Below are 22898 nucleotides of genomic sequence, written 5' to 3'. Positions count from 1 at the left end.
GGTTTTAAGTACAATCTGTATGCTGACAACTCCCATATTTACATCTCCAGCCTGGACCTCTCCCATGAAGTCTAGGCTCATATATTTAATTGTCTACTACTTGGGTACTAATAGGCATCTCAGATTTAACACATCCAAAAGTGAGCTCCTGATTTTCCTGTCAAGCCTATTCCTCCTGCAATCTTGCCTATCTCAGTTAATGGCAATTCCATATTCTCAGACAGAATTGTGGCTAACTTTCAGTTGAATGTGATGAATGGAAGGGTTAACATGGAAGGAAGAATGGGAGAGATGGAACTGAATAGCTTCAAGAATAACAGGGAAGTAGAAGCCTCATTGTGTCCTAGGTTTGTGGGTCACTGCTACTGTGATATATCAGCTGAGTGATATCACTTCTTTCTCCCTATGCAGCTGGTAAGAGAAAGAGAAAAAATAAGTGGGTGCTGTAATGAAGACTGTTAGGGGAAAGTGTCCACTGTTTGGGGACATTCTGAACTTAACCTCTGCCAGATAAATGTGGCTGAAATGAGCAAGGACTAGATAAACAATGTACAGTAATCACAACACTGCTCCTGGCACCTGGATGTGCAGAGAGAACACAGTGGGCACCATCAGCTATGAGCATATGGTCAATGCTCTATCTCAGTGATTCTCATCTAGGAATGGGAAAAGGAGGAAAGAAAAACACTATAAATGATGAATGTTGTACAAATGAACAGTATGAAGGAAGATAAAATATTGAGAGCTATCCTAGGCTTCCATACAACTCTTCCCTATAATTAAGAAGCCGTAATTTACTTGTCTACAATCCCTTATCTGAAACCTTTAGGGCCTGATGTGTCTTAGATTCAGAATTATCGAATTTTAGAAAGATAATAGGTATAGATACTGTATAACTGTATATTATGTGACTCCCCATATTCAAACACATTAATATTTCCCTAGTAAAATGCATAATACACTATACCAAGTGGGATTAGTTATATAAGTAGTTTCACATCAGTTTAAAGATTCAGTTACCAAATGAGTTCAAGTTTTGTGATCAAATGAGAACAAAAACATTTTGTTCTCAGAGCCCATGGGTTTCAGAATTGTGAATAAATGATTGAGGATCTGTACTAACTTCAGATTGGAAGATCTTGAGCAAGACAACTTTACTGTCAACTTTAAAATAAGTAAGAAACAATGTATATGTAGCTCTCTGAAATTCTCTCTCACGAGCTTTGGCAGAATAGTAATACCTTCAGTGCCACGAGGTAAATCCAAAGAGTTTTACAAATTAATTCTTACCAGAAATGTGGAATCCATTTCTGCAGTCATCAGCACTATGCCCTTTTCTTCCTTAAGTTCAGGATAGTGATATAAAATCAGCTGGCTGGCTGCAGCTTCCCCTCGGGTCTGCAAGGTGGAACACTTATCAAGGCACAATAAGGTACCATCACAACAAACTGCAATTTCAAAGCAATAGACAGTCTAGAGGAAATTCTGGCTCTTAACAGCCCCTTGGGTGGCTAGTGAGTTGGAGGACTGGTATGTGGCGGTAAGGTCAGCCTGCAAAGGCACAGTGAAACTGACAGTTTGCACAGTGTTATTTGTGTCTTCAACTGGAGAAGCTTTGGCTTTTTTCCCAGAAAATGTTTACAGTAGGCAGTGAATCTGTCATTGTGACCATACATTTAAAAACAAAATGGCACAAGCAGCTACCAAATCAAGTTCTAAAGAAAGCAATGTGCTTGTGTAATTGCCACTTTTATGGACTAGTGCATTTCACAGCTGAAATCTACTCCCCTTGGCTGGCTCTGAAGACTGAGCTCTTTTAAGCTGTAGCAGTAGCTGGAGAGTTTGCACATGAGCCAGATTTGTAATGTGCAGTTCTAAAATATAATCTGGGTTGGGGGGTGAAAGGGAGAAGGATGGAAACACTATAATTTTATGAAGAATGATCAGGGCAGTAGTGGTTATTAAATCTCAAGTCTAGACTAGGTAGAGAAGATGTGTTCAAAGCTAAAGCCTCTGTATAGCACAGGAGGAAACAATTACATTCAAAAGAAGATTCCTGGACTTTATCTCTAAAATTTCAGCGAGTCTTTTTAATTATAAATATCTAACGATGACTAGGGTACTTGTAATAGTTCAGCATCTCATTTTTCTTGAACATACTTCTAATGTTACACTGATCATTTTGGTCGTCATCCTAATATTGTATTAATCACTTTTATTGTAATTATGTTTCTGGCTCTTTCTCCTATACCTGAATATTAGCTCCATGAAGGCAGGAACCTTGTCTCATAGATTTCCAAGTCTTAGCACAGTTCCCAACACAGTCCCATAATGATTAAGTTCACAGAGTTTGAGTCAGATAACCTGGGCTCAAACCTGGCTCTATCACTTATTAGACAGTGTGAACTAACTTCTCTGAGGCCACTTTCTTCTACGTAATTAGAAATAATAACAGTAAGTATCTCATGGCGTATTTGTGAGGATTAAAGGACATAATGTATACAAAACATGTGGCACATAGTAAGTACATCAAATGTCGGTTATTAAAGTATGTGCTCAATAAAAGGTTGTTAGATGTATTACAAAATAGCAAAGTAAAAAGCTGCTCCTTCATTTTTGCATTCTTTACCCCAACTTCAAAGCAAATATAACTCATGCTTGTTTTTTGCCACATTTGGCCTCCAAATATAGAAGGCCAATCCTAGTTATGATTTAAAATATTGACTTTTATTTTAAAAGTTTTAAATGTTTTGAATCTAACATTTAAATATAATTAAAGTTAATATTGTTTTGTTGGAAATAAAACAAAGAAAAAAGGAAGAAAGCAAACAAAATAACATTTATTAAACAGAAACTATTCACTTAGCATGTTGGAAGGTGTTGACTTAGTTAATAAAACACATTTAAGACTTGGAGCCTTCCTCAAGGGGTTTCTAGCTTGGGTTGAAAATATAACCATCATAACTCAGGCATGTTTGTTAAGTGAGGCACATGCAGTATGTGCAACTAGAGGTCTGGAGAAGAGACAAAAGAGAACCAGAAGTAGTCAGAGAAGGTGTTTTGGAGTCTTTTCCAATTTCTAGGTATTGAGGAGGGCCTAGAAAACTAGTCCACCACAAAAAGTATGACAATTCAAGTGTGCCACAATAATACATGCTGGGAGTAAGTAGATATTCTGTGTCCTTGAGCCTCAGCAAGGGTTTCTAGTCCCACCAAGGGATAGTCCTCTTTCCTCTAGAGGAAGGGCACAAGCCACCTACCTGAATATTTATAAGTGCAGTGAAGTGGAGTTCAGTACCTGTCCATTGTCCTACAAAGAACTCATAACCTTCCCTTCTTGGCAGAGCACACAGAAACTGAAAAACAGATATACAAGGAGACGGATGAATAAATGAAATCATTTGCTCTATATCCAACCACTTATAACATTCATTCCATTTCCTCCATATTTGGTTTTTAAAACATTTTTTAATTTTTTTGAGACAGGTTCTTGCTCTGTTGTCCAGGCTGCAGTGCAGGCATGATCATAGCTCATTGCAGTCTTGACCTGCTGGGCTCAGGTGATCTTCCCACTCAGCCTCCCAAGTAGCTGGAACTACAGGTGTGCACCACTAAGCCTGACTACTTTTTTTTTTTTTTTTTGGGTAGAGATGGGGTTTTGCCATGTTGCCTAAGCTGGTCTTGAACTCCTGGGCTCAAGCAATCCGCCTCCCTCAGCCTCTCAAAGTGATGGGATTATAGGCGTGAGCCACTTGCTCCCAGCCTAAAACATTTTTTTAAAATTAAGAAATTCATATGAGGCAATAAACACTCATGTACTTATCAATCCACCTAAGACAGCATCAGAAATACAACTGAGGTTCCCTCTGCATTCCCTTCTAATCCCATCCGAGTTAACATCTATCCTGCATTTGGTGTCCTTCTTTTTCATATTTTAATACTTTAAATGTATATGTATATAACTGTAAGTAAGAAGTAGTAGTTTACAGGCTGGGCATGGTGGCTCACACCTGTAATTCCGGCACTTTCGAAGGCCAAGGTGGGAGGATCACTTGAGCTCAGGAGTTTGAGGCCAACCTGGGCAATATAGTGAGACCCCGTCTCTACAAAAAAATAAAAAGATTGCCGGGTGTGGTGGCATGCGCCTATTGTCCCAGCTACTCGGGAGGCTGAGGCAGGAGGACCGCTTGAGCCCAGGAGTTTGAGACCAGCCTGGGCAACATAGTGAGACCCTGTCTTTAGAATTTTTTTTTTAAAGTAGTAGTTTATATGTTTAAAAACTTAAATCTTATCAAAGTGTATGTATCCTTTTGTAACTTTTTTACTTCACATTATGCTTCTGAGATTTATCCATGTTGATATCTATAACTCTTAATTCATAAATATCTCACTGTTGTATGGAATTCTACTGTAGAAATTTATCACTATTTATCCTTCTTTTGATGGGTGTTTCAATTTCCAAACTTTCTAATGCTGCTGAATTAGCTCTTGTTCCAATTGCTATAATTACTTCACATTCTATTAGGTGAGGTTGATATTGGAGCATGGCTCCAGACTAAACACTGAAAAATAAGTTTTACGCTCAAGATGTTTAGAATTGGGGATGAGTAGCAGAGAAAAGAATGGTGCCAGAACAAAACAAAAGTAGAAAGCAGCCCAATACACATTAGTCACAAATTATCTTCTTATTGCCAACCACTCAGGCTCCAATTTTTATTATTAGATGAGGTAAACTTAGTGCCTACCTGACAGATGATCCCTTGCTAGGGAAAATACTTTTTTAGAGCTTTATTGAGGTACACTTGAAATACAACAAATTGCACATATTTAAAGTATACATTTGATGAGTTTGACATGTGTATTGTGAAACCATAATCAAAATCAACATAATGAACATAGTTATTACTTCCAAGTTTTCTTTGCCCTTTGTAGTTCATACTTCCCTGTCCCTCACTGTCCCTAAGCAACCACTGATTTGCTTTCTGCCACTATGGGTTAGTGTGCATTTGTAGAATTTTGTAAAAATGGAACCAGAGAATAAGTACTTTTTTGGTTTGGTTACTTTCACTAAGCATGATTGTTTCATGATCTATCCATGTGTGGGAACAAGAGTGACTTTATTTTAAATGCTAGTCCAACATGTGACTTCTGATTAACCCCAAGTCCAGGAATGCCTCTCAAATGTCTAGTTGATGTATTACTCTTTTTGCAGAAACATCTATTCACTGTAAATTTCTTTCAAAACAATCCTTGATGCTGTTGCAGAAATCACAGGCGGTGATGACTGTATCCACCTACACGTTCCTTCCAGAGCATGTATACTTTCCCCAAGATATAAGATATATTGGGCTGACTCTTTTCGGACTCAGCCCGCCTGCACCCAGGTGAAATAAACAGCCATGTTGCTCACACAAAGCCTGTTTGGTGGTCTCTTCACACAGATGCGCATGTCATTTTGGTGCCGTGACTCGGATCAGGGGACCTCCCTTGCGACATCGATCCCTTGTCCTCCTGCTCTTTGCTCTGTGAGAAAGATCACCTACGACCTCTGGTCCTCAGACCAACCAGCCCAAGGAACATCTCACCAATTTTAAATTGGCGGCTGAAGATTGACGCTGTCCCATCGCCTCGGAAGCCTCCTGGACTATCACAGACGCTTTGGATAACTCTTACAGTGGAGGGTATATGCCCAGATGGCCTGAAGTAACTGAAGAATCACAAGAAGTGCAAATGCCCTGCCCTGCCTTAACTGATGACATTCCACCACAAAAGAAGTGTAAATGACCGGTCCTTGCCTTAAGCGATGACATTATCTTGTGAAATTCCTTTTCCCGGCTCATCCTGGCTCAAAAAGCTCCCCCACTGATCACCTTGTGACCCCCACTCCTGCCCACCAGAGAACAACTCCCCTTTGACTGAAATTTTCCTTTACCTACCCAAATCCTATAAAATGGCCCCACTCTTATCTCCCTTCGCTGACTCTCTTTTCGGACTCAGCCCGCCTGCACCCAGATGAAATAAACACCCATGTTGCTCAAAAACAAACAAACAAAAACAAACAAAAAAAGATATATTGGGCCTGTCTGGTTGTGGCATGGAGATTTACCTGTCTTGCAGCCACTCAATACCACTCTTCTGTCTGTAAGTTCCCCCAGTAAATCAACCTGTACCCACAAATTGGATTTGTCTGCCTCCTTCTTTGGTTTTTCAGCTCCTTCAGCATTTGGGGGTCGTTTTGCACATATGGCCCCTTTGCAAAACACCATGTTGTTGAATGTATCAACAGTTCATTCCTTTTTACTGCTGAATATTATTCCATTGTGTATGTACACACACACACACACACACACACATGCACACATTCTCTCTTTCCACAATTCCTGTGCACTAGTGACAGACATTTGAATTGTTTCTAGCATTGGTTGTTACAAATAAAGCTGCTTGAACATTTGTGCACAAGTCATTCTATGGACATATTCTTTGAGTTCTCGGGAAAATATCTAGAAATGGAATGGCTAGTTAGTATGGCAGGTGTATGCTTAATTTTTAAAGAAACCACCAAACTATTTTCTAAAGTGGTTGTACCATTTTGCAATATGACCAGCAGTATAGGAGAGTTCCAGGTGTGCCACATTCTTACCAACACTTGGTATGATCCGTTTTTGAAATTTTAGTCATTCTAATGGTATCTCACTGTGGTTGTAATTTGGATTCCCATTATGACTAATGCTGTCAAGTATATTTTCAGGTGCTTATCTGCCATTGTTTGATAAAATGTTCAAATCTTTTGTCCATTTGTCTGTCCTCTTATTATTGAGTTATAAGAGTTTCTGATATAACTTGAGCTGCTTATGCTTTTTGGTATTGTGACTAATGTTGCTATGAATATAGAAGCTATTTGGGTATGCAAATAGAATGCTTTAATTTTGATGAAATCTAATTTATTTATTATTATTTTTTTGAGACAGAGTCTCACTGTCACCCAGCCTGGAGTGCAGTAGTGTGACCTTGGCTCACTGCAGTCTCTACCTCCCAGGTTCAAGCGATTCTCATGCCTCAGCTTCTGGAGTAGCTGACATTACAGGCACACAGCACCATGCCTAGCTAATTTTTGTATTTTTAGTAGAGATGGGGTTTCACCATATTGGTCAGGCTGGTCTTGAACTCCTGACCTCAACTGATGCACCCACGTTGGCCTCCCAAAGTGCTGGGGTTACAAGGGTGAGCCACCACACCTGGCCTACTTTTATTGTTTTGAGACATGGTCTTGCTCTGTCATCCAGTCTGGGCTCACTATAACCTCCACCTCCAGGGCTCAAGTGATCCTTCCACCTCAGCCTCTTGAGCAGCTGGGATGACAGGTGCTTGAAAATTTTTTTTTGTAGAGACAAAGTCTCACTATATTGCCCAAGGTTATTTTTTTCTTTTATAGTTTGTGCTTTTTGTAATGTACTTATGACATCTTTGTCAAACCCAAGGTAATTTAGATTTCTTCTTTTTATTTTCCTTTACAACTTACATTTATCGGCCAGGTGCGGTGACTCATGCCTGTAATTTTAGCATTTTGGGAGGCTGAGGCAGGCGGATCAACTGAGGTCAGGAGTTTTGAGACCAGCCTGGCCAACATGGTGAAATCCTGTCTCTACTAAAAATATAAAAATTAGCTGGGTGTGGTGGTGGGCTCATGTAACTTCAGCTACTCAGGAGGCTGAGGCTCAAGAATTGCTTGAACCTGGGAGGCAGAGACTGCAGTGAGCAGGGATCACACCACTGCACTATAGCCTGGGCAACAGAAGAAGACTCTGACTCAAAAAAAAAAAAAAAAAATTGTCTCTACTAAAAACAGAAAAATTAGCCCAGTGTGGTGGCTAATCCCAGCTACTTGGGAGGCTGAGGCAGGAGAATAGCTTGAACCTGGGAGGTGGAGGTTGCAGTGAGCTGAGATCATACCACATTGCACCCTGGGTGACAAAGGAAGTGCCGTCTCCAAAAAAAAAAAAAAAAAACAACAGTTACATTTGCTTCTATGATCTACTTTAATTTTTGTATACACTGTGAGGTAAAAGTAGAGGTTCTTTTTTTGTGTGTGTACGATCTTCAATTGTTTTAGCAGCATTTGTTGAAAAGATTATCCTTTCTCTAATTTATTGACACCTTTGTTGAAAAACAACTAACCACATACATGTTTGTCTATTTCAGGACTCTACTCTGTTCCATTAATCTACATGCCTATCTTTGTGCCAATATCATACTGTTTTAATTACTGTATCTTTGTAATAAGTCTTGAAATCAGGAAATGTAAGTCCTCAAGCTTTGTTCTTTTTCAAAATTGTTTTAGCTATCTCAGGTCCTTTAAATATCCAAGTAAAATTTTAAAACCAGCTCATCAATTTCTTAAATGCCTAGTGGGGTTTTGAATGGTATTGTATTTCATCTAGAGACCAATTAGGAGAGAAGTGACACCTTAACAATACCAAAGGCTAGGCACAGTGGCTCACACCTGTAATCGCAGCACGTTGGGAGGCTGAGGCAGGAGGACTGCTTGAGCTGAGGAATTTGAGACCAGCCTTTGCAACATAAGTGAGATGTTGTCTCTACTAAACATAAAAAAAAATTAGCTGAGCATGGGGGTGCATGTTTGTAATCTCAGCAACTTAGAAGGCTGAGGTGGGGGTATTGCTTGAGCCCAAGAGATTGAGGCTGCAGTAAGCTATGATCACACCACTGCACTCCAGCCTGGGCAACAATGTAACATCCTGTCTCAAAAAACAAAACAAAACAAAATGTAACAAGCTGAGCCATCCAATCCATGAATATGGTATATATCATTTCCACTTACTTAGGTATTCTCTGTTTTCAGCAATGTTTCCAAAAAGGTTTTGAAAACCTGAGAAATCATTACTGATACCAATTAGCTGGTCCATCCCACCTACTCCTTTTCCCTTAGGCCTTCTGACAGCTCAGTATTTCAGCTACAACCTCTTAATTCCTTTTAGGCACATATTACCAGGATAGCATAGCCAAAACGGTGAAGAAAACTGCCAATAAAACTGGCATCTCAGCCCAGTTTGAACAGCTATTATGAAAAAAAAAAAGACAACCTGTAATCCCAGCACTTTGGGAGTCTGAGTTGGGAGGGTCATTTGAGGCCAGGAGTTGAAGGCCATCCTGGGCAACACGGTAAGACCTCATCTCTAAATGAAAAAAAAAAAAAAAAAGCTGGTGAAGATGTGGAGAAAAAGGAACTTTTATATACTGTTGGTGGAACGTAAATTAGTATAGCCATTATGGAAAACATTATAAAGATTCCTCAAAAAAACTAAAAAGAGAATTACCACATGATCCATCATTCCCACTACTGGATATATATCCAAAGGAAAGGAAATCAGTATGTTGAAGAGATATCTGCACTCCCATGTTTACTACAGCACTATTCACAATAGCCAAGATATGGAATCAACCTAACTGCCCACCAACAAATGAAAGGATAAAGAAAATGTGGTGTCTATACACAATGGGATACTATTTAGCCATACACACAAAAAAACAAATTCTGTCATTTGTGACAACATGGATGAGCTTGAAGAACATTACGTTAAGTGAAATAAGCCAGGCACAGAAAGACAAATACCACATGTTCTCACTCGTATGCTGGAAGCTAAAAAAAAAACCAAAAAAACTAATCTCATAGAAGTAGAGAGCAGAACAGTGGTTACTAGAGGAGGGAATAGCCAAAGGTTGGTTAAGGGATACAAAAGTAGAGCTAAATGGGAGAAATATGTTCTAGTATTCTATGGTGCTATAGATTACTATAATTAACAACAGTTTATTGTATATTTTCAAGTAGCTAGAAGAATGGATTCTGAATGTTACCAATACAATGAAATGATAAAATGTTTGAGGTGACAGATGTGCTAATTACTCTGATTTGATCATTACACACTGCACACATGTATTGAAATATCACACTGTACCCCATAAATATGTATAATTATGTCAATTAAAAATAATAATAAAAGCAAAAAAAAAAAGTTGAAAAGATTAAGGTCTCAGATGTCTTCCAAAATGCACTTGTACTGATAGATTAAGATCTGCATCAGAAAGGGCTGATGTGGTAGGGAGCTAAAAAGCCAGAGGCTTACTGGGCCAAACCCACATGATTTCATAAGGCTGAAAATGTCACTTATTAGTACAATCAACATGTGAGCATCTTTATTAAGTAAACAGAGCACTAAAACATGTGAGACAGTATGGAATATGATGTGACTGGTTGGAAAATACTTGTTTGGCAACATTGATAAGCAACCCTTACATGATCACCAGAAACTTACTGTTGGACAGGACTGAGCCCGGTTCCAGATCAAATCAAACTTTTCTGCCTGCAGGTTGGAAAAGAATAAAGTTAACCTACACAAAAAACACAAAAGGCCACAATCACATGTAAATTCATCAAGACTGAATTCTAGAATTATAATACAACTAAAACAGTCTTTTAAGTGTCATTATTTTCAAATCACTCTTATGACAGAAAGATAGGAAAAACCAGACGTCTGTTTTGCTGTTCATTGTCAGAATTATGTGTAAAGACTAGGTGCACCAATGCTCCAAATGCTCCAGGGAACTTTAACAAGTGTCAGAGACATCAAGTCACCAAGTCAGTTTGAGGGAGAGCTGAGAAGGCCTGTTCAAACAATGAGTCAGTATCAGAGATCTAAAACATCACAAAAGAGAAGACTCTTCTTCTGGCTGTTGAATTCATGTAGGATAAGGGTATACATATATGAGAGATTAAAAAAAAAGATAGTGATACCATCATAACTACCAAAAGGCCTGGCTTTATCCTCCATCTATAAGTTTTCTTCCTTAATCTTACATTTACTCATGTAATCTCTGTATACCTTTGTGTGCTTGACAGAAACTTAACCTAAGCCCCCACCCCTCCTTCAGGGAAAAGCAATTAAAGAACTAGCTGATAATCCATTACTTCAAATGCTTTATTATAGTGGAGGCCAGCAAAACATTAAACCAGAGAAGCCAGCAGCATCCCTTCTCTGTCACAGACCTTAATGGTCAAGCAGTAGATGGTGACCATCTCTAAGAATAATTTCAAGAAGGGAAAGACCAAGAAAATGCCACTTGCTAAGAGGAATATTCGCCAGAGAAAGACTAGGAAGAGGCTCCAACTCAGCTCAGGCATAGGTCGCTTATAGGCAAGAAGGGAAAAAAGCTATGCTACAGGCCCTGTCTTAAATTCCAACAGCTTGGTTGGAAAACATCAGTAAGAAAAAAAAGACATCTGGAAATTACTCAGCAACATGAACTTATACCACGCTCCCTTGTCAGAGACTTGACTCAGAGACATTTCTAAAGTAGAAAGAAGGAAAACAAGAGCCATAAATATACCATATGGAGCTTCCAATCTCTGGTGCTCAGGGCATAATAAAAACTCTCAGGGCTGTAAAATGCAGCTTCTCAAGAGGCAATAAACATAGGAAAAGTAAAGGCAACTGCCTGCTAAGGTTAGAGAACTGACTTTCATGTTGTAACACTTTCATTTTCCCCTCCAAACTACTTACAGGAATAACTGCGTAGACTGTATCTTTTGCTGCAAAATATTGCTGCCAAATCTGTACAGAAAAGAGAGGGGTGTCTGTGACATGTGGGTAATCTTTTCAACATGTGCCAAGAAATGGTGACAGCTTTCATTGTTCGGAGGAATATGCTATTTGATAACAGAGAGGAAAAACCCAATGTAACGCTTTCATTACTAGCACATTACAAAAAAGATTTAATACAACCCACTCTTATAGATGATTAAACTGTAACTCTTAATAACAAATTCCTGACAGAGAAACTGATTCTATGACTTTAAAAATCATTCCTCTTAATAAGTTGTGTGTGATAGACAACTTCTTTTTTTTCACATTTTTATTTCCTCCCCAAACCCACACTTCCCCAGCCAACTGTGAGCCTTCCCAGAGAGTCAGGACTGGGGCTCAGGGTTCAGAGTCAGGCAGACCTGGATGTGAATCTCAGCTCCAGTCATTTACTAGCTATACTACCTTGGGCAAATTACTGAAAACTCCCTAAATAACATCAATAAAATAGCAATAATAACCTCACACAATTGTCACGACTAGCTGAAATAAAGTAGGTCTGTGCTTAGCTCAGCACCTGTCACAGAATAAACACGACAAATAATGTTAGCTTTTGTTAGATATTGTATTAGTCCATTCTCACACTGCTAATAAAGATATACCTGAGATTGGGCAATTTATTTATTATCATTTTTATTATTATACTTTAAGTTCTAGGGTACATGTGCACAACGTGCAGGTTTGTTACATAGGTATACATGTGCCATGGTGGTTTGCTGAACCCATCAACTTGTCATTTACATTAGGTATTTCTCCCAGTGCTATCCCTCTCCCAACCCTCCACCCCGCGACAGACCCCAGTGTGTGATGTTCCCCACTCTGTGTCCATGTGTTTTCATTGTTCAACTCCCACTTATGAGTGAGAACATGTGGTGTTTGGTTTTCTGTCCTTGTGATAGTTTGCTGAGAATGATGGTTTCCAGCTTCATCCACGTCCCTGCAAAGGACATGAACTCATCCTTTCTTATGATTGCATAGTATTCCATGGTGTAAATGTGCCACATTTTCTTAATCCAGAGACTGGGTAATTTATAATGGAAAGAGGTTTAATTGACTCACATTACACAAGGCTGGGAAGGCCTCAAGAATCTTACAATCATGGCGGAAGGAGAAGCAAACGCGTCCTTCACATGGTGACAGGAAGAAGGAGTAAAAGGGGGAAAGGCCCTCTATAAAACCATCAGATCTCATGAGAACTCACTATAATGGGAACAGCATGGAGGTAACTGCCCCTATGATTCAATTACCTCCCACTGAGTCCCTCCCATGACATGTGGGCATTATGGGAACTACAATTCAAGATGAGATTTGGGTGGGGACACAGCAAAACCATGTTAGATATTATTGGCATGTTACAGGCAGCTCTTAAAATCCTGCTTCCAGAAAGTCTTCTACATGTGGAAGAGATAAGGTCTGTTGGATCTATGGTATGCACCAATCAGAAGTCCTACCTCTGCTTGGCACTAAAGAACAAGGAAGGTACAGTTGACCTTCATGATGCAAATACCAAAAAGTAGGGAATAAAAAAATTACATAATAAAATTTGAAAATTAGAAAATAGGGAAAAGGAAAAAATGCCCATAGTCATACCACCCTAACAAAGACCACTGTTATTTTCTTTCCAGTATGTCTTAAGAATTTTTCTTTTACAGTATACATAGATGTAGCATATATGCAATATTGTCTCTTTATTATTTACCATTAACATCATATAGATGCTCCGTGTTCTTATTTTTTACTACCTTTTTTTTTTGCCTTCCCATGCCTTTTTACATGTTATTGGCTCTTACTAGAAAGCCTTTCTTTCCTACCTCTGACTTCCCAAATTCTTCCTGTCCTCTGAAGCTGAGCCTATATGCTTCTTCTTCCATGTAGTCTCCTTTGATATTACAGTCAGAAGTTTTCCTATGAGTTGCTTTTCTATTTTATTTATTTCCTCCCCCTTGCTTTCATATTTTATACCTCTCTTAAGATGTCTAGGATATGCTACTTCATAATAAGATCATTTGCATCTGGATCTATTTCCCTCACTAGTTTGCAAGCCCCCTGTAGGCAGGTATCTGCTGTGTTGTCACCAATGCCTTGCAACCCAAAAAGTACTCAAAAATGTTGGTTGAATGACAGATGATTGTGACATAATAAGAAACATGTAATATAAAAGAGGCACTTAACCCAGGGCAGGGAAAAGTGCCAGAGGAAGGGACACTTGAACTGTATCCTGAAGAATGATTAGGAGTTAGTAGGGAAATAAGGATGCTGGGAAGATAACAGGTAGGGCAGGAGAAGGAGATAAGAGACACATTTGAAGCAGAGAATGACAACCCTAACAAAGGCATAGAAGTAGAGGAGGGTATCATAACCAAGGTGACACCACAGTGAGCTAGTGTTGAAGAATGGGTCAACTTCCTTTAGAGTTGGTCTGCTTTGGTCAACATTTCTGTTAAAATATGGGGCCCCAGTGGAAGATACTAATCAAAGTGTGATCCATCTAATCAACACAGAGCACAAAAGGACTATTAACTCCTAGGACCTATGGAAACTACTTTCAATGTGGCATAAGGTTGCTTTACCTTTTCTTTTTTTGCATGTCAAAACACTGTCTTCTCATTTTAAGGACAGCATATTCTGATTATTTATTTATTTATTTATTTTTTTGAAACAGAGTCTTACTCTGTCGCCCAGGCTGGAGTGCAATGGTGCAATCTTGGCTCACCGCAAGCTCCGCCTCCCAGGTTCATGCCATTCTCCTGCCTCAGCCTCCTGAGTAACTGGGACTACAGGCACCTGCCACCATGCCCGGCTAATTTTTTGTAGAGACGGGGTTTCACTGTGTTAGCCAGGATGGTCTCAATCTCCTGACCTCATGATCCACCCACCTCGGCCTCCAAAAGTGCTGGGATTATAGGTGTGAGGCACTGTGCCCAGCCCATATTCTGATTACTTTTATTTAATTTTCCCCTAAAGTGTCCATGTTCCTTTGGCACTTCTTCCCAAAGGCACAGCCTGAGTTCTCCCTGACACTTTGCATATGCCTCTATTAACAGAAAGAACCCTGTGCTGATCTGATCCGTTTTGTGGAGGCTAAAACTCCTTGGGGATGAGGATTCTCTCATTTATCTCTGTATCTGGCACAAAGTCTGACATTTAATTGGTATGCATTAAATGTGTGCTAAAATAAATGATACAGCATCCAAAGGAAACCCATGGTAACTAGCACAACTTCCAGTTGTGGGAATATGATGCAGAGTCAAACAGACATGGGTTTGAGTCTCAGCTCTACCACTGACTAAGTTACATAATCTCTTTAAGTCACAGTTTCCTCAATTGTAAATTGGGAATAATGGCACCCACTTCACGGGGTGGTTAAAAGAATTTAATGAAATAATGTATATGAAGCATTAGGTATTGTACCTGATACAGAGTATGCTGCTTTTATTATTCTTTTGATCCTTTCAATCTACCTAATATATAATTCATGGAACTATAAGGAATGCTGGAAAAAAATAGCTTATTAGAGAGAAAAGAATCACAGGTATAAAAATATAAATGACCAAACAGGCAGGAGAGCTCTTGAGTGCTTTGAAGGAAAGTGTTCAGGAAGCTTCCTGCAGAAAGTCCTTTGATAATGGAGAGCTATGAATGCCAAGAAAAGGAATACAGGAAGTCACTGAACATTTGTGACCAGGTTCCTAATATATTTTTTTCCCACTTATTTAAAAACATAAATATAGCACTTACTCTGTGCCAGGGACTGTTCTAAGTGATAAAAAATGTTAACTCACTTAATTATCCAAATAACTCTATGAGGTAAGTACTATTATTTGCTCCATTTTAATTAAATAGGGAAACTAGAGCCCAGATAAGTTAACTTGTCCAAGTCCTATAGCTAGTAAGTGGCAGAGCTAGGACTTAAAACCAGCAGCTTGGTTCTAGAGTCTGTATTTTTAAATGAATACACTATACTACTCCATAATGAAAGAAGAAGTTTCAGAGGACTTAGTTGATGAGCATATTACGGGTGGAGTGGAAAAAATAGGAGCAGGGAAACCTATTTGGAAAGGTAGTGCAGTAATCCAGGTATAAAGTACTGATGAGGGTTATAGGAGATGTGGATTATAGGAAGGAAAAAGAAAGTAGAAATACAAGTTGATTAGACATATAAGAGTCACAAAGAAGACAAGTTTTCTTATGACATTGTTCTTCAAGTAATTCATCACTTTTGCCTTTTATTATCACCTTTCATTATGGCTAGAAAGAGGTGTCAGAAGATGTACTCTCAGATTTGGTTCGCAGAATTCACATTTTCATAGAGCATGCCAGCCCATTTTCATTCATTACCTGTTTTATTTCTTCTGCAGTCTTTTCTTTTACCATCTCAATGTTAAAGATTGAACTGAGAGTCTTCAAAGAGAAAATAAAAACCAATTAACACATAATTAAAACAAAACAAAACAAAACAAAACAGCTTAACTCTTATCTCTAAGCCTGTGGCAAACACATCAAGACAGTGAAACAGATTTCCAAAAGCAGAAAACAAGTATAAGAAAACCCACATGCTCAGAGAAAGTGAGCCCCCAAGCCTAGACAGGTTTTCACAGTTCTGTTCCTGAAGAGTTTCTATTAGGTTGCCATGTACTTCCCAAATGCTTCACCCTTACCAATGAGTCCTGTGGCACTTTGCAGCTGGTAAGAGCAGAAAGTTTGGTTGTTATTTTTAATTAAACTGCTATGCTAGGGGTCATGGTCAAGGACACAAAAGTTCATAGAAATATTTCTCACTTTTACAGATGGAAAATCACCTTACACAAAATAATTGAACCACAGTACTTATGTTCAAATTTGCAGCCTCTTGTTCTAGATGTACCATATGACTTCAAGCTTTTTTTCCTCTGTTTAATTAGAAACCTACCTTGTCCTTAGTGAATCCTCTCTTCACAGACTGTTTCCCCAAGGCATCTGTCTGAAATATATAAGACAAGATATTAATCTACACTTTACTCATAAGAACAAAGGTCACTAAACTAGGTGAGTTACCCAATCTCATTAAATAATTTTGCATGTGAGAACTCACTTCTTTCCACTTTTTATAATAATTGTTCTAAAAATTTAACACTACTTTAAAAATTATTGTTGGCTGGGCGCAGTGGCTCACGCCTGTAATCCCAGCACTTTGGGAGGCCGAGGCGGGAGAATCACAAGGTCAGGAGTTTGAGACCAGCCTGGCCAACATGATGAAACCCCGCCTCAACTAAAAATACAAAAAATAAGCTGGGCATAGTGGCGGGTGCTTGTAATCCCAGCTACTTGGGAGGCTGAGGCAGGAGAACTGCTTGAACCGGGGAGGTGGAGGATGCAGGGAGCTGAGATCACACCACTGCACTCTAGCCCAGGCAACAGAGTGAGACTCTGTCTCATAAAATAAAATAAAATAAATAAATAAAAAGAAATAAAAATAAAAATTATTGTTTATAAGACAACAACTTTCCTCTAAGATTCTGATATTCAGAGATAAGATTTCTCTGTCAGTAAACTATCATCTACTAGTACTGACAGTCCATTCTCCACCTGCCACTGTGGATATGAGGGATTTCTTCCCAGGATTAGGCCTGCTTGGGATTACTGTGCTCTGTCCTGACCTATTCCACACTGAACTATAGAAGTGGTAAGAAATGGAAAGATGTGTTATCCAAGGATACTGCTTATCTCTGACAACACTTTGATAGTAGGCATCCTCAGCAGACTAGAGTCTTTTTGAGTGTTCAATCTTAATGTTTCCTCCATCAAATTAGACTCCCTTCAAAAAAGGCCAAAAACAACTGAAAGTGATTATTTTGTCTCTTAGCCATTATCTCTCATAAAGGTCATAGCCAGTAAATCCTGTTTTGAGTTGTTTCTGATAGTAGGGATGGGTTGTTCTGAGTCTTCCACTCAAGGCTGTGCTTCTCAGAAGTACATTCTACACCTGGGATTCTGAGGCTGAAAATCACTTTCTGCATAAAACCTTGCCTTTAGTCACTCTGTGCTTTAATTAATCCACACTTTTCATAAATGATGGTCACAGAACCTGTACCCACAGATCAGAGAAAAGCCTGTTGAACACACTTTAGTTTATTTGGTCATGCACCTATATACTGACAACATCCGGGTGTAACCATTCCTTCATATGTAAGCCATCTGAAAAGGAGTTAATTTCATTTTCTGTCTTTCTTTTTTTCTTTTGAGACAGGGTCTTGCTCTGTTGCCTAGGTTGAAGTGCAGTGGCTCAATGTCAGCTCACTGCAACCTCTGCCTCCTAGGTTCAAGTGATTCTCCCACCTCAGCCTCCCAAGTAGCTGGGTTTACAGGCATGTGCCACCACGCCTGGCTAATTTTTTGTATTTTCAGTAGAGATGGGGTTTCACCATGTTGGCCAGGCTGGTCTTGACTACTGGCCTCAAGTGATCTGCCCGCTTCGGCCTCCCAAAGTGTTGGGACTACAGGCGTGAGCCACCGTGCCCAACGAGAATTTCATTTCCATACCACTCATTCTCAGGTGTACCATGAAAACAAAACAAAAACAAAACAAAACCTCCACTTGCACAGCTGCTTTCACCTTTCAAACATGAAGCCTCACGTATTGGTTTTTACACAATGTCTCTCCAATCCATTATTTGTACCCATTTTCACTTACAGAAATAAAAAATTTAAGCCCTAAGTATAAGCGTATTGCATTTTATCAAATCTAAGACATCATATCTTAAGATGCACCATTATTTTATGCATCAGAAAATGATGCCAATTAAATAGCACAATACTTTCCTGTCACATCAATTATAAGACAATTTTAGTGATGTTAAAATGAGAAAAATAAGAGTGAGCTTTAGAACTGATGAAATAAGGTAATTAAAGCAGTTGAAGCTACATGCCAAAAATCAGAAACATTTAATACGAACTTTAAATGGGTGCTTTACTTCCCTACTATGGATGCTTTGGAAATCTGTGCGGATAATTTTATGGTTATCATAGAAGTTTACTGGATATTGATATCTGCATTATGGGAGGGGTGCCAAATGAGATGAGTCCTACATAATAAAAAACTTTCCCTCATCCTGTACAACTTTTCAATGTCTAGCCAGACATTCTTGCAGGTGAAAATACCTATAATATTTCAATATTTATAATTACTTGGGCCTAGAACCTTTTTTTTTTTAAATACAGCTTTAATAAATACTAAAATTTCCAGAAATGCAACTACTATATAACTTGAAAGATTCTACATTGTGATTGTGGAATCATAGGTCACTGATAACAACACTGCTCGTGGTTTTGGAGGTTTTCTTTTTTTTTTTTTGAGTTGGAGTCTCACTTTGTCACCTGGGCTGGAGTGCAGTGGTGCGAACTCGGCTCACTGTAAGCTCTGCCTCCTGGGTTCATGCCATTCTCCTGCCTCAGCCTCCTGAGTAGCTGGGACTACAGGTGCCCACCACCATGCCCGGCTAAGTTTTTGTATTTTTTTAGTAGAGATGGGGTTTCACAGTGTTAGCTGGGATGGTCTCGATCTCCTGACTTTGTGATCCACCTGCCTTGACCTCCCAAAGTGCTGGGATTACAGGTGTGAGCCACCGTGCCTGGCCTGGAATTTTTTTTTTTTTTGGAGACGAAGTCTCGCTCTGTCACCCAGGTTGGAATGCAGTAGCACAATCTCCGCTCACTGCAACCTCCGCCTCCTGGGTTCAAGCAATTCTCCTACCTCAGTCTCCTGAGTAGCTGGGATTACAGCTATAATGCCCGGCTAATTTTTCTTCTGCATTTTAGTAGGGATGGGGTTTCACCATGTTGCCCAGGCTGGTCTCGAACTCCTGACCTCAAGTGATCTGCCGCCTCAGCCTCCCAAAGTGCTAGGATTACACATGTGAGCCAACATGCCCGGTGGTTTTAGAGTTTTTATAATTATCAACATAACACCCATTTGCCAGTCAGTATTTGCTGCTTACATGTTCGTGGTTATTTCACAAATAGGTGGAAGCACCTCATGACTACATTAGGTCTCACAGTGTAGTTGTGCCCTAATATTTACATGCTAAAATATGTATTTTGTTAAAAAATCCTTTCCTTTATATTATGGTTAGGGCATTATATTGATTTTCCCACCTGAGTTTATACATACGGGTAGGTTATATTTTTACATATCTATTGTTTTATTTCAGGGTAGAAAAGGGAGAATTTTTAAAAAATGTATTATCAAAGGGGGATGTTGAGTCCCATGTGGTTGGGAACCAATGACTCAAAGTAGTAAAGACAAGACTGTGGGAATGGAGAACATGTGTTAGCTGTTAGCATTCCTCTATCTAGCTAGATAAAGAAGATAGCAAGTGAATATTTACCTAAGAGCTGCCATAATTTAAATTAAATCTTTACATATTCTGCATTTTATCATAAAGCCAATTTTTTTTTTTTTTTTAAATTTTAAGACAGAGTCTTGTTTTGTCGCCCAGGCTGGAGTGCAGTGGCGCGATCGCGGCTCACTGCAAGCTCCGCCTCCCGGGTTCACGCCATTCTCCTGCCTCAGCCTCCCCAGTAGCTGGGATTACAGGCACCCGCCACCATGCCTAGCTAATTTTTTGTATTTTTAGTAGAGACGGGGTTTCACCATGTTAGCCAGGATGGTCTCAATCTCCTGACCTTGTGATCTGCCTGCCTTGGCCTCCCAAAGTCCTGGGATTACAGGCATGAGCCACTGCACCTGGCCTCATAAAGCTAAATTTCTAAGTCTGCTTGCCAAAAAGGGGCAAAGAACATTCCTATCTAATATTTAAAGTTTATAATATAGTAATATTTCCAAGAGCTATTGACTTGTAATCTTGCTACTATAAATGTTTATTATAGGAAATGACAATTGTTAAAATATTTGTAGAAAGAATTGTTTGTTCATATAAAGTTGTAAACTATTTGTCATAGGAGTTGAATTTGCTCCCCAACCTTGTTATAATTAACCCATCTACTATTTTTTTTTTTTTTGCCCAGGCTGGAATGCAGTGGCATGACCTCAGCTCACTGTGCCCTCAGCTCACTGTAACCTCCGCCTCCCAGGTTCAAGCAATTCTCTGGCCTCAGCCTCCCAAGTAGATGGGATTACAGGCATCCGCTACTACATCCAGCTAAGTTATGTATTTGTATTTTTAGTAGAGACAGGGTTTCACCCTGTTGGCCAGGCTGGTCTTGAACTCCTGACCTTAAGTGATCTGCCCACCTCGACCTCCCAAAGTGCTGGGATTATAGGCGTGAGCCACCGTGCCTGGCAACCCATCTACTATTAATCCTGTTCTAATTAACTAAACTAGTTACTAAGGCTGAGTAGATTCACTTTAAATTTAGGCAAAGAAAGTATTTTCCAAGTAAAATAAATACTTCTAATTTGACTTTAAAACACAATGTAGAATCCCAGTTTTCTACTGTAACTACCTTAATTCAGGCTTCTACAGCCCACACCTGGATTACTCCGTATTTTCCCTGGCCCTGGCCTCTCCTATACCAGTTTGTTCTGTGCACCACCCTAGGTTAGAATTTTTCAAATAATAGGTTGTGAAATACATTTAGTGGATTGTGATCAGAGTTTTTCAAAAGATGAAAAAGAATAAAAATAAGAATGGACTGCATGTTATAAAAGTAAGCATTATTTTGTAAAATTTTTTTTTTCAGTTACAATCATATACATACATGTGTACTGAATTGCAATGTAAAATATATTTCTTACTGTGGGTCATGGTCAAAAAGTTTGAAAAACACTGCATTAGAATAATCTTCCCAGACACAGTTTTCAACATGCTTTTCCTCAGCTTTGATTCCTATTTAAGGATAATAATGGCTAATATATATTAAGTACTTATTATGCCAGGGATGGGGCTAAAGAGTTTTAAATGGTATTATCTCTTCAGCACAACTCTGAAGTAGGTATTGTTATTATTCCTGTTTTACAGATAAGCAAACTGAGACATGGAGAAGTAACAATTTGCTGAGGAGTCACCCAGCTAGTAACTGGAAGGGTTAGGATTCAGTCCTTGGCATCTGGCCCCAAAACTCACCCTCTTAGCAGCTAAATTAACCTGCCTGTACTCCTTAAGCCCAAAGAGTTTAATGCCTAACTTACTTCTTTAGCCTTAACACTTCCCTCTCCATTTTAATTGGGTACAGTACCATGCTGTCTCCTGAAACCCCTTTTATTTTCAAAGCTCTTCCTCTGTTTAAGCTAATTCCTCAACATGGGAATGGATGGGGGTGGGTTGGCAGGGGTGGCTGGTTGTCAGGAAACTAAATCTAGTCTGCCAAATATTTTTGTAAATTAAGTTTTATTGGAACAGAACCATACCCATTCATTTACGTGCGGTCTAGGCCTGCTTTTGCACTATAATGGTAGAGCTGAACAGTTACAAAGAAGACCATATGGCCCACAATGCCTAAAATATTTAACATCTAGTCCTTTACAGAAAAAATTTGATGACCCCTGCTCTACATCAAAGTCCCATTCCCTCCTCTCTACTTAATTTAAATCCCCCACAACGTTCCTAGCCTAGGTCAAGTTCCATCTCCCATGGGAAATTTTCTCTGACACCTCTAGCCCGCTGCCAAGTGTGCCTTGCCTTGACCACTAGACTGCTCCTCTTGGGAGCAGGAAGTACCCCTCTCATACTTCTATATCTCCACCACGACTACAGTACTTTGTCTAGAAAGAGCAGGATAAACATTTATGGATGGAAACGGAGTTGGGAGAGACTATGTTTAGTTCACCCAGTTGACCCATCAACAGACCAACTTTAAGGATAAGGGCCAGGGTAAGGAGGTTAAAGGAGTGCTGGTAAGCAAACACCACCAATGGGGGCAGGTCTTACCTTCTGTTCCACACATTTGATAAAATCACCTTGCCTGGAACGCCCCACTGGCTGCTTCTGAAATTCACTGCGCTTCTCCAGACGGGACTCAAAAGCAGCTGGGTCAGACCTGATCAGAGGTAAACCAAAGGGTAAACCAACTGGGTCTTCTTGGATTCTAAAATAATAAAGCATCACTTTCCACCTCTACAGAGAAAGGACACTGCCATTCAGAGAGGTTGAAAAATTTGCCTTCAGTTAGTAAGAACTGGGCATAGGCCTAGAAATAAAGAAACCGGAAAAAGAAATCCTGTTATTCAACTGTTGCTAATCCTCAAGGGGCCTGTGTAACATTTTTCTTTTGCAGGCTGTTCCCTAGGTTTACACAGGGCTTAGT

At 39.4% G+C, this 22898-nt stretch overlaps 1 protein-coding gene across 5 annotated transcripts in view; it reads right to left on the bottom strand.

Annotated features, from left to right (window-relative positions):
• Nucleotides 1-22898, bottom strand: part of ATPAF1 (ATP synthase mitochondrial F1 complex assembly factor 1) — a 42762-nt gene that overhangs the window by 17009 nt on the left and 2855 nt on the right. For all 5 annotated transcript variants that reach the window (XM_007978870.3, XM_007978872.3, XM_007978873.3 and 2 more), the window contains exons 2-8: nucleotides 22523-22631; nucleotides 16567-16617; nucleotides 15996-16058; nucleotides 11577-11627; nucleotides 10332-10379; nucleotides 3261-3356; nucleotides 1291-1398 (exon numbers count right to left, since the gene is read on the bottom strand). In XM_007978870.3, the coding sequence (XP_007977061.1) occupies nucleotides 1291-1398; nucleotides 3261-3356; nucleotides 10332-10379; nucleotides 11577-11627; nucleotides 15996-16058; nucleotides 16567-16617; nucleotides 22523-22631 (526 nt within the window). The remainder of the gene's footprint in view (nucleotides 1-1290; nucleotides 1399-3260; nucleotides 3357-10331; nucleotides 10380-11576; nucleotides 11628-15995; nucleotides 16059-16566; nucleotides 16618-22522; nucleotides 22632-22898) is intronic.

This window comes from Chlorocebus sabaeus, chromosome 20, assembly GCF_047675955.1.
Source record: "Chlorocebus sabaeus isolate Y175 chromosome 20, mChlSab1.0.hap1, whole genome shotgun sequence".
Lineage (NCBI taxonomy): Eukaryota > Metazoa > Chordata > Mammalia > Primates > Cercopithecidae > Chlorocebus > Chlorocebus sabaeus.
This window is presented reverse-complemented; position numbering and strand designations above follow the sequence as displayed.